A 16,732-nucleotide genomic window follows, 5' to 3' on the forward strand; every position below is an offset into this window, starting at 1 on the left:
ATCTAAAGTGTTATTTTAAACTTATACATAGGTTAGTTTAAACTTATAGAAAAACTTATTTCAATTTTATTTTTATTTTGTCCTCCTATAAGTACTATCAAAATAGACCCTTAAACTCATAAATAAAGAAAGAAAATATGTTGATTGAATACTATCTAGTTTAATTATGTGTCACATGTTCATAACTTAATTTCCTCAAGTTTTTTTATTGTGCACAAAGCATTTGCAAGCATGAACCATTAGATTTTGAACATAACTAATTAATAGTAGATGTCATAAATTAAGGGTTTTAATTTAGTTCAGTTGTAAGGGTAAAAATAGACCATATGACCTATCAAAAATATTTGAATTTACACTTGTTAAAACCAAAAATGATCTGACATATTTATTAGAAAGGTTAGACTTAAACTTTTTCAGAAAGTCTTTTTAATTTAAAAGATTAGATTTTAGGCTTTTAAAAAAACCTATGGTAGGAAGACTTATTTAAAATATTAAATAATATTATATATATTATGCATTAGTTTATAATTAACTTTTAATTAATATAAATTATTAATAATAATATGATAAGCTTCCAAGTCGAGTCAAACTTTTAAATAAAATAAGTTAAACCTTAAGAAAAACCTATAGTAGGTATACAAATTAGGCTCAAACTCACCAAAGTCAAACTGGACTTGACATGTTTCCACCCCTCAATGGTACCTCTTAAGCATCATCACACAAAGGAATCTCATTTGATCATAAGTAGCCTAATACGTAAGCTTAACAAGCCTAAATTAGGACACACTCTATTTTGTACCCATCATTTTCTCTTGTTATTAAGTAGAGAATTGGAGTCTTTATAGATACCAAATCAAAGTTTGGCTTGTAGAAGGTTAATCATATTGGACCTTTATGATGAATATAATAAAATATCCATAACTTAGTCATTGATCCTCGATACAAATTACAGAGTAAGAATGAAAAAAGAAATAAAGTATAATGTGAAAACATACCTCCACTTACAACTATTATTATCACAAGCAAAGAAACTCACAACAAAATATATAGAAAGAAAATAGAGAGAAGTCTTATAAATTTTGTCTTTTCATGTGAATAAATGAAGTATCACAGGCTTTATATAGGCAAGACAAATGACGCCCTCGTAAACTCATAAATGTAATTATCTCTTAATTTGGTTCTTCCATTAAAATCTAATAATGCATGAATTTAAAATTTGTAACAGCTACATCAATTTTGATTATGAGTCACTTAATATTTATATTAGGAAGTGAGTTAAGAATGACATGAACAATAAATGATTCAAAAAATTTAATTTCTAGGGACTTTAGTTTAGCAGCAATATCCCTTATTTCCATGATATGTTCACGCACACCTTTACTTTTATCATACTTCATGCTTGAAAGTTTCTTCATTAGTGTGCTAGCCATGGACTTATCAAAGCTAACAAATTGTTCCTGAATAGCCTTCATATAAGCCTTAACTTTATCAAAATTGGGAATGGATCCTCTTATGCTTTTACTTATATGGGCTTTATGAGCATCAAGTTTAAGCAACTTGATCGCTCCAATCGCTCACAGTTAGCCTTTTCTTCTTGAGCACTATCTTCTATAAGGATAAGTTGTTCATCCGAATGAAGTGCCGAATCTAATTTCATACACCTTAAAGTCAAAATAATACATTCTTTCTAATCGACATAATTACCACCAATTAACATTGGAACTCTAAACTCAAACAAATTATTAAGTACAACTGCAATATAAAAATTATATATCAATGCTACAAATAAAATTTAACAAATAAATTCTAACCTTCCTATGAATAAAGGTACATGACATGCATATAATTTATAAACTTTATGTACAAAACATCATAACAATATTTCATGCCTATGGATATAAAACTAGCATGATATTTATTCCTAATTAACTATTATTTATTTATGAATTTGATTATTTATTATCATTTTAATGTCAAAAAATATATTAATACTTTAATTACTCATTTATTTTTAAAAAATAGATTAATATAATTATAAATTTGTATTTTCACATATATTTTATAATTTATTAGTTTTAGAGATTAGAGATGACTTATCATATATATAATTTTTAAGAGTGAGAAAAGAAAAAGGATGATATAATTAGTTACGGGAATTAATATTATTAGTATACAAAAACACTTTATATTTTTGAAAATTATTTTCAAATATTAATAATAATTATATAATAGTAGATGGTTATTAAAAATATTTTTAAAAAATAAAAAATTTGTAATCTTTAAAATGTTGTATGGATAAGATTGTTTAAAATGTGAACAATAATGAGACACTCAATAATTTTAATTTTATTTAATAAAAATATTTAAAATTTATCAATAATTATTGAATGATGTTGTGTATATTTTTTTAATTTTAAAATTTTGAATTCAAGTCTTAAATTTGTAAGAATAATTAATCTTAAATATTATTTTTATAATTTAAAATTTTAAAAATAAAATTATCTAAAACATGTAAATATTAAATAAGACTATCGTTATTATTATTATTAGTATTATTATTATTATTAGGTTAAAGACCTCTTTTGGTCCCTTATAATATTTTTTTGTTTCAATTTAGTCCCACGTTAATTTTAGGTCTCAATTTGGTCCTCAATAATTTAAATCATTGCAATTTGGGACTTCCATCTAAATGATTTAAACGGAGTTAACTGGTGGCCACGTGGATGCCAGGTGGATGCCACGTAGGTGGATTCCAAAATACTTGAATACACCTGGAACCAGAACGGCTCGTTCTGAAACCAGAACGACCCGTTCTAGTTACACTATTGATGTGTAAATTTTGTACCTGGAACGGGCCGTTCCAGATGCAAAATTAACATACCAACAATGTAACCAGAACCGATCGTTCTAGTTTCAGAACGGGCCGTTCTGGTTCCAGAATTTCGTGTAGAAAAAACCAAAGTACAAAGCATTTCACACACTAGATTTGGTAATATTGTTAATGGGGATTGATAACTTCAATTGCTAAATATTTAGGCTATACAATGTATCATTAAGGACGATGCAGTGTATCACTAAGGACAATGGTAACAAGTTTTATTTCATTGTTAGTCAAACTGGAGTGAACCACTTACTACCAAATTGACACTATACAGTCAATGATGAAATGAAACGGTGTTTTTCCTTGAAGTCATTGACGATGTACCCCAACAATAACAACCTGTTCTTGAGGAGGTAAAACCTGAATTTTTGTGGTTTAGGGTTTCCCTTCAGCGTTACCCAGATGATTTCCTTTCTCAATAATTTCTTTGAACTTTTTTAGTATATGTTATGTTCTGAATTTTTGTTTTCAGTTTCTGAACCATATTTCTGTCTTTGAATTTATGATATATTATGAATTTTTATTTTCAATTTTTGAATTACATTGCGGCATTTTAGTCAAGATTTTGAACTGGATAAGTTCAAATCAAAGAAGGATTTTGGAAGGTCTTATCTTATTTGATTTTTTTTTCTTTTTTAAGTTTTATTCATAAATGAATATTAATTTGTTGTATTTTTTATTTATTATATTTTATTAATATAGATATAATAAAAAAGAAAATACAATAAAAAGCATGAGTTGGCGTTCTGGTTCAGAACGGCCCGTTCTAACAGTAGAACGGCCCATTCTGCTGCACTCATGTTGTGTTAAATTTGCATTTGGAACGGCCCGTTCCAGTTGCAAACTTAACACATAACATGTGCATGCAGAACGGACCGTTCTGGTTCCAGGTGTATTCATGACATTTGGCATTCATCTGTGCATCTACGTGGTATCTACCTGGCATTCACGTCAGCAGGAGTTAATCCCGTTTACATCATTTGGACAGAAGTCCCAAATTGTAATGATTTAAATTATTGAAGATCAAATTGAGACCTAAAATTAAAATGGGACTAAATTGAAACAAAAAAATATTATCAGGACCAAAAGAGATTTTTAACCTTATTATTATTATTATTATTATTATTATTATTATTATAATATATTATTTTCTTATATTTTTTTTCTCTGACACGGGCACATGGTGTTACTAAAAAAAGGACGAGATCGTCTGACTTCATTAAACATACATTAGGAATGGATATTTTTCTGTTACAGAACCAAAAATGACAAGAAAATATCTCGTACTATAAATGGTAGTATTAGATATTCGTACGTTGATTTATTAAACAAATTTATTTTTTGTTTTCTCTATTTTTCTTACTTTTTACTTGTTTTTGCACCACCTACTAAAAATTGAAAACTAATTATTTTTAAGATATAAAAAATATCAAATTAATTTCTTTTTTTCTCATTCAATAAAATCTTGTTCATGAACACTAACAAAAATCAAATATTCTGTTAAAGATGTCATCTCAATAAATGATAGTAAAATTTTAAAGAAAGTAAATTTGAGCCAAACCGAATCTTATTAAATTAAGGTTTAAATATATTTTTAATTTCTCAAATTTAAAATAAATTTATTTTTGTCTCTTAAATTTAAAATTATTGATTTTAGTTCCTATAATTTTTAAAAATATTATTTTAGTCTCCCAGATCACAAATAACTGGAAGTAATTAATTAAGACAGTTATGCAATATCAACCAGATTTAATGTGATGTTCTCATGCAATAAACTTTAATAAATTTTTTAATAAAATTTAAATATAAAGACTAAAATAGAATTTTTTTAAATTACAAAGACTAAAAATAACAAATTTAAATTTGAGGGACAAAAAATTTATCCTAAATTTAAGAGGCTAAAAACATATTTAAACTTTAAATCAATTATAAATAGAGAATTAATCTTTATTTATATACAATATTTTAAATTTTATTATTAATCAATGTAAAATTTTTAATAAAAAAATTTAAATATAAAATTTATAAGACTAAATATTTATAAATATAATGAGTGTATGATAAAACTAATAATAATCGTACATAAAATATGATATTATTTTAAAAAAAATAAATTTAAACCTAAATTAACTCTAAAAAATTAATTATATTATAATACATAAAAAAGAATAAACACTTAATTTTAAAATTATATCATGTTAAATGCTAAACCTTAAAGTTCGTGAAATAAGCATAGTAGACATGTGTGGGTACCGATTATGGAAATCGGTGGTGAGGAAGGGAGAGTTATTATATTAGGAATATGTTTGTGAAGTGTAACGTGTGTCGCTTTCGTAATTAAGCAGCACATATGGGAAGGGTTGTCATTAAATAGAGGGAAGAGAAAAATATTTGAATAGTAGTGGTAGGTGGAATGGACTTGATTCTTCTGATGCCACTGTTGAATGATGTAGAGATAGCATAAGGAAGGAAAGTAGCAAGGAGCCACCATTACCACCACACCTCCTTCCACTCTTCATAAACCTCTGCATGTCTCACACCACACTCCGACACGACATCATCGCCAACATGTTTTTCTCTCTCTCCATTGGCTCTGTCGCATTGCCTCTCAGATGCACTGCCAACCTCCATGCCCAACCTTCTTCTTTCCCTCCCTTTCTTCCGAGGGAAGTTCACTCCATCCAAGACCCCTTCGCCACCAAGCTCGCCATGCGCATTCAGAGGCTACCAGTCCCTGTAACTTTTTTCTTTCTTGTGCCGTCTCACACGTCACTTCCACTTTTACTCTCGCTTTGACTTTTTATGGTATGAGGCACAAGTAAGAAAGTTTGGCATAAATGATTAATCTCTTGTTTGGATAGATTCTGGTCCTTCTTAGTGGAAATGGATTAGTTTAAAATGTATCAAACACTGGTTTATTACCCACAAAAGTAGTTAAGGTTGTAATCCAAACTTTAACAGGAGTGTGAGTTCGAATTCTTCTGACCCGTTTGTTTGGTGGATAACTTTTTTTCTTGGGAAATCCTTTATGCTCTGAGCTAGTTGAGCAGGTGGAACTTTGTGGGGTTTGAACTTGTTGAATAATACTGTAGGTAGATGAGTTTGTGTAATATTGGAAAGGAGTTTTGGTTATAGTTTCAGGATGTCATTTTTATGGTTATAAAAAGGGGCTAATTTATAGTTAATTTTAAGCAAATGATGTGATTTAATTTAAATTAAGGTGAATTTATTTTTTATTTATTACTTTATAGCAGTATTTTTTAAAAAAAATTAGGAAAATTTATATATAAATTAATTTGAAGGTTTGATGTATATTAACTTTTTCAAGAGCCGATCTTAACTTTTGAACAGGCTAAAGAAAAAAAAAATATTTTTTGTTTCTATAAATGTTAATTCGAAAGTTTTTCCAAAACTTAAATATATGTGTTGCTAGCAAAAGTAGTTGACCTGTGTAATTCGTTGTTTTGGATTTTTATGTGTCGAAACTTGGAAGGCTTCTATTTGCTTGGGCCAACTTTTTGGACAAGGGATTCGCTTTAGTTGAGAATAAATTGCAATGAAAAGTTGTTTGGGTTATAGATTTGGAGAGGTGGAAATCGGTTAGGTTTGTGGGTGGGCTGAATCTTTCCATTTGGTCCCAAATATTTGGAAGGATCTATTATTATTGTCTTGTGGTTGTTTGAATCTTTGAATATTATTTTTTATCAATAAGTAATTGTTGTGGGTCCTTTAGTTCTTCACCAAACTTGGGATTTAAAATAATTGTGCTTCTGAGATGTGCCTTTTCTTGCATAATTTATTGTGTGATTTTGTCACAGATTTTATTATTATTAATTTAATGCATTTGAGATTGTTTTTTCTATGGGCACTGAACTCTTGAGAATTGCTCCATTAACGAAGTCAGTTTTATGGTTTGTTCCACCAATCCATGATGCAATTTATCTGCCAAGCTTGTTCACTCGCAAAAAGTTGTTTTGAATTGTGCACTTGCTTGCAGTCATCCCTTATGGTCCCTTGATGGTAGACAATGCAAAGCATAGGACCATCTCACATTTATGTTTTGCAGCTTATAAATGTCTGATTTATTGTCATATTACTCAATTAGGTTAGGTTCTCAGAAAATCCCATCATGAGTAGTTGTGTGAAGCCACTGGTGCTGAGCAAGGAAACTCCAGTTGTTCTTCTACATGGTTTTGACAGGTGCACAAAATATGCAAGAGACAATTTTAGTTTATATATATTTTATGCTCAATTTACCCCTGAATCTCAGGCTGCATTATTATTCAGCTCATGTTTAGAATGGAGATATGTATTACCATTGCTTGAGGAATTTGGTTTTGAGACCTGGGCCATTGACATTCTGGGTTGGGGTTTCTCTGATTTAGGTTTGTTTTATTGCTTTGTGTATTGTATGTTATTACCTTCCCCTCCCTTTGTTCATTAGACTTTTAACATGCTTTCTTCTCTTTCTTTTTCTTTCCATCAGAAAAACTTCCTCCCTGTGATGTGGTATCAAAGCGTGATCACTTCTACCAGGTACTAATGTATTAATTAATGTATCTGTTGTATCCCCAAGCTTTATTTCAATCAAACCTGATACACAGTAAGTAAAAGATGGTAAAAACCATTTGGTAATTTGTTATTAAGTGAAATTGACAAAAAGTTAATTTACATAATAGATATTAAGTTGCATCCTAGTGATTGAGGCAAATGATTTGCAACTTTCCAACACATCCCACTCCCTCAATAGTTGCCTACTAGAACAAGCTATGCCTATCAGAATAGTCAATTCACATAGATGGATAATAAACTCTGACAAGATTCTATCTTAAAACTTATTTGAGATTAACAGTCTGTTTGGTTTAGATTAGAATTGGTCCTGACATTTTGTAGACTCGGGATGATACAATAGATAAGGACTCTCTTTATATAAATATTTTTAAATTTAAATATGTATTATATAAAAAATAAATAAATATGCAATTTCAATAAAAATAATAATACATTTTTTTTACACACAAGATTTTAACAAATCTTTAAAAATTTATTAATTTTTTTTCTTCAATTAACTTATACGTTGTCTCCTATTATCAACAAATTAGGTTCTCTAAAATTGTCGTGCTATCCATCACTAACAAAACAAAACACAAAATTTATCATAAGGACCCCTTATAATTTGGTATGTAAAAAAGTGTAATTCTCTTTTAAGTTTTATGTCTTTAATATTAAAAGAATTTATATTTGTTACCACAAATTTAGAAAATGATGAAAGTTTCTTTAATATTTTAGTAAAAATTAAATGTTTAATCCTTTAAAAATTTGGAATTTGTGATTAATTAATTAAAAATTGAATAAGAGAAGAAAAACTAAAAAACTAATATTAAAGAATTATTTTTTTATAAAAAAATTAGGGCTGTATTTTTCTTTTGGGCCCTTGCCACATGATGGGCCCAGGGCAGTTGCTCTTTTTTCCAACCCTCAAGGCTGGCCCTGGTATAGATGAATAGTGAAGAAGGGAGAAGGAAGGGTGAGGAAGAGTGTGGAAGAGAAGGGATCTTTTGTTTGGTGTAGGTGATTAGAAGAGAAGGGAGATTATGAAATTGGTGGGTTTCACAACTTTTTTAATACATGCTGAAATAAGTGGATTAGAAGAGAAGAGTGAATTTTTACATTTGTATCCTTGTAGACATAAGATTGATGGTTTGTGATGCCATTATTGACAACAATAATCAATTATGACAATTACATAATCGATTACGAATGTGAAATTTTAAGTTATAGTGACTTTCTATGTCCATATAATTGATTATGTAGTAAGCATAATTGATTATGTTGACTCTCAAATGCATTTATGCATTTTAGTACTCTCTAGAGGTCCATATAATAGATTATATGGACCTATTTAATTAAAAACTATTGAAATAATAAACTTAATAGTAAAGGCATGTATGTAAATTAATTTATTACATCATTTTACCTTTTATATTTAATCAAATATAATCTAATAAAAAAAATTAATCTTCTCTTCAATTCCCTTCTACTTCTCTCCAACCAAACAACCTCAATTTCTGCTCTATTTCTTACTTCTCTTCTCTTCTTTTCTCACCTATTCCTCCCTGTTAGTATTTAATAGTTGTCAAGGGAATAGTTGGTGGAATAATAGGAACTTATTTAAATTTAAAGAGTAGTAGTAGTAGTAGTAATTGTTGTTGTTGTTACAATGAAGTCCCAATTTGCCTATTTATAGGCATGGTGCTCCATTTCTAGATGATGGTGGAAATATCTAGAATTTTCTAGACTCTTAAAGTCTCTACACTCTTTTAGTTTTTTCTAGAGACTTATACATCTTTTCTTATGTTTTCTAGAATTTTCTTTTTCTTTTCTAGAATTTGCATCATAATTTAACACTCCCACTTCTATCCTCACCACCAAAACATAGCATAAGTGAAGTTTCCTGATATAAGTTGCACCCTAGGAATTGAGTTATGTAATATACAACTTTCCAACAGTAGATAATTCTGAAGAATCTACTTCACTGAGTAAATTGTTTCCCTTAATTATCATACTGTGTGAATTGGAGTAACAGATCAGTTAAATTACAGGCTCTGACTTGTTCATCAACTATGTTCTAAAGAAATGGATGTCTTCAATAGTTATTTAGTTTGTTTCCACGTTTGTTTTGATTTCCTTCCAATTGTTGCACACTATGTTGAGGCTGAACTAGATTTATCTATAACAGTTTTGGAAGTCCTACATCAGAAAGCCAATGATATTGGTTGGACCAAGCCTTGGCTCTGCTGTTGCCATTGACTTTGCAGTCAATTATCCAGAAGCTGTATGTGCCGTCCAATAATTTAACTTCTAAATGTGCACCATGACCCAGTTTGCGAAAAATTTCTTCATCAAATGACTATGGTGTGGTGTGGTCATTTATTTGCAGTTCATCTTTTCAGGTGGAGAAGCTTGTTCTGATTGGTGCTAGTGTATATGCAAAGGGAACTGGCAAGCTAGCAACCTTACCTGCAGCGGTAGCCTATGCCGGGGTGAATATCTCTGCAACTTACTGTATTGTTACTGGCATTTATCAAGAAAATTACACCATATCCCATCTCTCTCTATCCAATGTTTCCCTTGCTGAATAAGTTCATATGTATATTCAATTATGTAGAAAATTATTTCAAAATATTCATCACCCCACTTAAGTATAGTCAATGGAATTTTTCTGCTGGTTATTTTGGGTCTTTATGATACATGTAAGTATAAAATTTCTTAATATGACATTTAACTTTTGGAAATGGAATATTTCTTTTTATTTTCTTTTGGTTTACATCAGTTGGTGTTATTATTCCTTCCACTTCATAAGCCAATAAATATAGCAAATTGACCTTCATTGGATTTGGAATCTTCTACTACAGTTATGGGAGAAAAAAGAAAGAGAAGATGAGGATGTTGAGAACTTTAATTTTGAAAGTTACAACTCACCACTGGCATTTTTCTTGGATCAGGTTAATTTTTTGAAGAGCTTTCCATTACGCTTGTATGCCACCCAGTTGACCTTCAAAAACATTTCCTTCAGCACCAGCCTTGATTGGACTAATGTGAGTTGCCTGGTTCTAGAATTACTGTTTTACATAACTCCGCATCACACGGTCAAGCACTTTTTACTAGGTTGGTTGTAGGATTGTTGAAAATTCTAACAATTGTAACAGCTGAAGATTTCACATCTATTGTGTTATCCTTATGCACAAGAACCCAAGAAAAACAATTGTAACAATACCTTTAGACAGGAATTGTTGATAAGAACAAATCTTTAACGTCTAGAAGAAAAAGAGATAATTCAAAACCTTAGGTACAGCTTAGGTTGATGACAAATTTCCTTTGATATAATGAAGACCCTTGAGTATGATTTAGATTCTCAAAATTCAAGCTAAAACACAACAATGTTGTCTACAAAATGGTAATTCTGTTTTTGTTCTTTTGTGCGCTCAAAGGGTAAAAGTAAATGAATTTATGAGTGTATTAAATGAATGGAGTGAGTCTTGTATATGGAGTATTTTTTTTCGTAGGCACGGTTTGTCTATTCATGAAGAGTCACATCAATTCAATTAAATAGTCACATCATTCCAATTTACATCTTTCATGTAGTGTCACTTTATTCTAATCTCATGTCTTTCATGAATAGTCACATCATTTTAGTTGATGATCTTATTTCCATGAATAGTCGTGTTCTTATTTCCATTAGTCACATGGTTCCACTTGATGTCTATTACCATAGGAACATGTTCCTAGATTCAAATGATGTTTATAACTAAGTTGTATGAAGCATTGTATTTGTAACCATTGGATTGAAATGGGACAACTCTTCTAATTGAATGAAGCAAGATAACTCTTCAATTTGGATAAATTAAATCAAATGAAACGTGTTTATGTTTTGGAAATATCTCACACGAATTACATGTTTGGCGTCTCAATAGTCATTTATAGGCATACAGCCATTTAGGAGCATATCTTGTCTATGCATCTCATGCCTGTCATGAGGAAGGGTGCTAACAGTCTTCATATCGTCTGTATAGGTGGGCCGCTTACATTGTTTAATGCCTTGGTGGGATGATGCTACTGTGGATTTTATGACAAGTGGTGGTTACAATGTTACTTCTTTGATAGGAAAGGTATATGAAGCTTTTCAAGTTGTTGATGATTGCTGCATTTGTTATATGTTATCTCATGGCATTTGCCATTTGAACTAGAGAAATACTTTAAAAACAGATGAATACTTTGAAATGTGAATCCTCTTCACACCTCCTTATATTTCCATGAGATACATTGATGATTGTTATAGCCTTTTATACTGACCTGCTATAGGGTCACTCTTAATTTTTAGTTGTCTATTAAGTCATGTGCTGATTGGCTGTTGCTCACTTGTTGTTGGATACTTTGCAGAAGAGCAACAGCTGTATTTGTATGTAATAATAACTCATGAGCATAAGTCATATTATGCCTTCAATTTGTACTGTAATTAATTCTTTAATCTCCTAGATGAGTTGATTTTTCTTTTTGGCATTTGTTCTTGATGAAATCAAAATGCTTATTAAGGATGGTGCTAAGCCACATAACCATAATTTCAATTTTTTACTTAAAATTCTTTATATATTTTAAGGAAAATGCTTATGATAAATTTTACAATCATAGTTTTTTCAGTAAATTTTAGAAGAAATAATTAATAGATGGAGAACAAGGCAAATTTATTTATTGTCAATATTATTTGAGCTTTGTTGGATGTAAATGCTACATCTACTTATTGTTTGGAAAGGTTGTCTTCATTGTTTTGATGACCTTTGAAATTTGGTTGCATGATACTAAATTTTTTATTAAAGTTGCACTCATGCCAAACCAGATTTAAACATAGCTGTTTCTGCCAAGAAAACAAGCAAAACTTATGTCTTTGTTTATTGGGAATGAAAATGGGCACGACAGACGCATATATTGAAAAATCCATTGGATATGTGGATCCAACTACATGTATGCACAACTATTAAAATCCATTTGTCTCGAGTATAGTTTCATTTCCTTATTTGCCTTATATTGTTTCTAGTCTATATTTGAGTCATATTTAGGCCAAGGCACCCCTTAGATTCCTTTTTTATTTCCAGAAGCTTGATTTCCTTCTCAATAAGATGTTTTGAATTTGTTTAACAGGTAAAACAGAAAACACTGATAATATGGGGTGAAAATGACCGCATCATCAGCAATAAATTTGCTGTGGTTAGTTACCTTGTGGCACTATTTTGTATACAATATGATTAGCTAGAAACCTATAAAGACTTATTTGACATGCTGGAAAGTCATTATCAGAAAGCATAATTCTCTCACTTTGTTTCACTTTATTGGACTGCTAGGGAACAATATTCCGTGCTAATGCTATAACTGAAGTTGAGTTTTGAACTTCTACTCTTGCAGCAACTACACTGTGAATTACCTGATGCAATTATACGCCAAATACCCAGTTGTGGACATCTTCCTCATCTGGAAAGACCAGATTTTACTAACAAATTAATAGTTGAATTTGTGCAAAGAGAGGCTAAGAAATTAAGTCAATGTGTTGCACAAGTATGAAGGCTGAAAATCTGTTTTGCACATTTGGCAAACCAAGGTGATAGAAGTAATTAAGCTTTTGGAATGCTTCTTCTCTAGAGGAAGATTGAAACAATGTTGCTGCAGTGCTCTAATATTGTTAATATTATAAGTTTAATGGGTATGCATTAAAAGTTTTTACACTGTCCATCAATTAGAAATCATTATTGGTATGATTTTTAAATAGTTATCATCAAAATCAACAAACTTACCATACATAATGATTTGTGACTGGATGACAGTTTTAAAAAACTTTATATACCGTCAATGCATATCTTATTTTCTCTAATAGTATAAGTCTCTTTCTCATGTTATATACTGATTCACTCGTTTGAATGTTAATAAGTTTTACTTTATCAAAGTCAAATTTACCTTGCATGGTGATTTGTGACCGAATAATAATGTAAAAAGACTTTATACCGTATATGATATTTTGATATTTTGATAGGCTCTTTTGAATGTTAATGAGTTATACTTTAATTGTTAGCTCATTGAGAGAGAAGAAAAGAAACACACTCACCTTTCTGATATTGAATTGTTTTCAATGAATAATATTCTTCGGTGGCCATCTTTAAGTAGCATAGCAGAATAGAATCACTTTATCCATGTATTCAAACTCCACCTAGTGATAGGATGCTTGTTGGCAATCTTTGATCTTTCCAAGTGATTTCATCAATCATCATGATTTGTTAAGAGTAAATTGCTATGTTTTTTTATAGTAATAAAAAATACAGGAGTACCAGCACCCTTGAAAGCAACCCATCATTATGTTTACCACGGTGCTAAAATGATTATTTGTCGATAGTGATAGAACACAATATAAAATTTTCTGAGTCTGGTTTGTGTCCCTAGCTTATTGAATTATTATCTCTGGCTAGGATGACATGAAAATAATAGTGTTTGGTGCACTAGTATCGAACTCCAGATAATTATACATGTTTGTTTGGCATCCTGGAGTAGACAATAGTTTTCTTTTTCTTTTTGTAATACTAATAGCTTCCATGAGTTGAAAGATAAGCAATCTCATTCTTAGTAAGAAGTTATAATCAATCGTTATATATTAAATTTGTTATTTTACACGAAAGTATTTTAAGAAATTTTCTTTAACGAGAGTTTGTAAGAATTCTATTATTTTTTTATTCAATTTATTTTTTATTTATCATAATTATTTATAAATTTAATATTAATATTTTAATATAAATTATCAATAAATAAAAATAATTTTGTATTACAATATAAATTATTTATCATAAATCTAAAATATAATTTATATATTTAAAATATATATTTATATAACTTTTAAATATAATTATATATTCAAATATAATATATATATATATATAATAAATATATTTGTGTATTGCACTGTTTAAAATACTAATATTAGAAGGGTTTCTCTATTCTATCACATTTATTCCATAAAAAAAAATAACTCTTTTCCCCTACATTCAATTTATTTAAAATGACTATTTGTTTTAAATATTTTCCTAAGCATATTGTTTATTACATTTCTTAAAAAATACCTAGAAATCATTTTATAATACACGACATAATCGTTAATATAATAAAGAAACATCGTTAATAATTATTCATCAAATATTAAATAAGCTTTTATTAAAAAAAATCTTTTATAATATAATAAATTGATATAAATGAGACTATGAGTAAGCATATAAAAAATTATGAAAGGGTATTTTGAAAAATTAAAATTGTTTTAAGATTGTCTTGTTGCAAGTGAATATAGTTGAAAGATATAATACATTTGAAGATTGTTCTTTTTTTTTTCTTTTCTTTTTTCTAAGTATTCACTTTTTTAATGACATAGTATTCTCACTCAATTTCCTGATTGTTAAGGTTTGCTTGGGTCATAATTTACTTTAATGTAAGTAATTACACTTAGGTGTGTGTTTTTACGTACTTATGTAGTTTAATTAAATATTGTATGTGTATAAATAAAAATAAATGAATATAATGTTTTTTATCAGATAATTTTATATAGTTGATGTTTAATTGGACATAAGAAAATCACAACTTCAAAATTCAGCATCAAAGAATTCAAACAGGACTATCATGCAGTACTTCAAGGCGTAGAAGAGAAACTTTATGTTAATTGTATATAAAAATAAAATAGTAGCACATTAATTTTATATGAATATGTTATTTATTTATTTATATCATTTGTAAAAAATCAAATTAAAGAATATTTATCAACATAAAAAAAATACCATTTCCCCCCTTCTCTATAACAGCTCCCAAGTATGAGAGTGGAGTTTTAAAGTGAAGAAAAATAAAATGAGAACAAAGTTTCTAATTATAATGAATATCTCAAATTTGATATTTTTAAAAACAAAATTACATACATTAATATAAATTTAGTATTTCAATCTCTGTTTCCTTCTTTTCTAAAGTCTTGCTTCTAGCTATACAATTTTAAAACCTTATTCTTAAATATATATTTAATTACTTTTTTTTATCTTTATAGTTTCATAAATTTAGTTATGTATTTGTAGTTAAAAACATTTTATTTTAATCTCTATACATGATTTATTTTCTTTTATTCCTATCATAATAAAAATAAAATAAAATTTATAAAACTATAAGGACTGAAATTAAAACAATATATATAGAGACTAAAATATATTTTAATTATAATGAATAAAATATAAAATATACAAAATTATAAGATAAAAAAGAATAATTAAATTAAATAATATAAAGTACTATCTTGGTTTTTATTAACAGTCATTTAAAGTTGTTATATATAAATTAAGATTTTTGTTTTTTTTTAATAATTTTAACATTTCCAAGTGTACCTTCTTACATATATACTCAGTAGTAACAATACATATTAATTGTCAATGTATAAATTAATTAAAAATTAGGTGAAACATAAAAGTATAATTAACAACAATTAGTATTATTACCTTAAATAAATGTGGTTTAAATGTAATCTTTTCCAATTCCCCTATTTGGATTCTCTACAAAAGCATGCACCATTATTTATTTCCCATATGTCGGCCAAGCACGTTGAAGTTGAAGTGTTGAACCCAATTATTTTCATTCACTAGTGAACATTCACATCATATTCAAGAGAAATTGGTCCACACCATGAATTATCATAATTCATAACTCACAAAGGAAAGGGAAAAATGTTCAACTTCACTTTTCACTCATACCATTTGGTTCTGTTTGTAGCAGTAAAATCAACATGTAGCAGAAGATACCCTAATTGTCACTTTTCATTTATTTATAAATTAAATTTTAACATTTTAAAATAAATAAAAGAAAATTTTACTTATATATATAAATACACAAACTAAAATATTAATTTATCTTTTAAAAGAAAATAAATCTAATTTTATAAAATTTAAAACAATTTTAAATTGTTAGAATTTATTTGCCAAACCGTAAATACCCTAATGGTTCATTGTACCAATTCTTATTCAATTTTAACCGATTTGACCTGATTCTTAAATCTTACGCCACTTTCTACACCTTTTTTCTGAATTGTTTATATCAACTCTCAATCGTGGCAAAACAGAGAAAACGACGAACGAACTCACGGATTAATAAATTAAACATGGGAATATCAAGTTACGCTATGTCGGTTGCTGATAACGATGTCATGTGTATAAAAAAAAATGATGCTAATCAATGCAATACATGCATGAAAAAATAGTTTAACAAAAGAAAAGTGCGTAGCATAATAAGGGTCATGGA

The 16,732-nt window shown here is 28.6% G+C and overlaps 1 protein-coding gene across 3 annotated transcripts; it reads left to right on the top strand.

Annotated features, from left to right (window-relative positions):
* Positions 1-5,222: 5,222 nt before the first annotated feature.
* Positions 5,223-13,477, top strand: LOC109800921 (alpha/beta hydrolase domain-containing protein VTE7). Of its 3 annotated transcripts, none has more exons than XM_020361845.3 (10): positions 5,240-5,617; positions 6,987-7,081; positions 7,169-7,266; positions 7,368-7,417; positions 9,621-9,716; positions 9,835-9,924; positions 10,387-10,479; positions 11,455-11,550; positions 12,578-12,643; positions 12,839-13,477. In XM_020361845.3, the coding sequence occupies exons 1-10, from the start codon at positions 5,411-5,413 to the stop codon at positions 12,992-12,994; spliced, it is 1,047 nt and encodes a 348-aa protein (XP_020217434.1). In that variant the 5' UTR covers positions 5,240-5,410; the 3' UTR covers positions 12,995-13,477. The 3 variants fall into 3 exon arrangements, with proteins under 3 accessions (XP_020217435.1, XP_020217434.1, XP_020217437.1); XM_020361848.3 differs by lacking the exon at positions 5,240-5,617 and adding an exon at positions 5,653-6,901; XM_020361846.3 differs by lacking the exon at positions 12,578-12,643 and having other exon boundaries at positions 5,223-5,617.
* Positions 13,478-16,732: the final 3,255 nt, after the last annotated feature.

This window comes from Cajanus cajan, chromosome 11 (genome assembly GCF_000230855.2).
Source record: "Cajanus cajan strain Asha chromosome 11, NIPB_CcT2T_4, whole genome shotgun sequence".
NCBI lineage: Eukaryota > Viridiplantae > Streptophyta > Magnoliopsida > Fabales > Fabaceae > Cajanus > Cajanus cajan.

Coding starts and splice junctions, on each gene's coding strand:
- LOC109800921 (XM_020361845.3), top strand. CDS start 5,411: ATGTCTCACACCACACTCCGACACGACATCATCGCCAACATGTTTTTC. Junction 5,618..6,986: donor TTCAGAGGCTACCAGTCCCT/GTAACTTTTTTC, acceptor TTACTCAATTAG/GTTAGGTTCTCAGAAAATCC. Junction 9,717..9,834: donor CAGTCAATTATCCAGAAGCT/GTATGTGCCGTC, acceptor TCATCTTTTCAG/GTGGAGAAGCTTGTTCTGAT.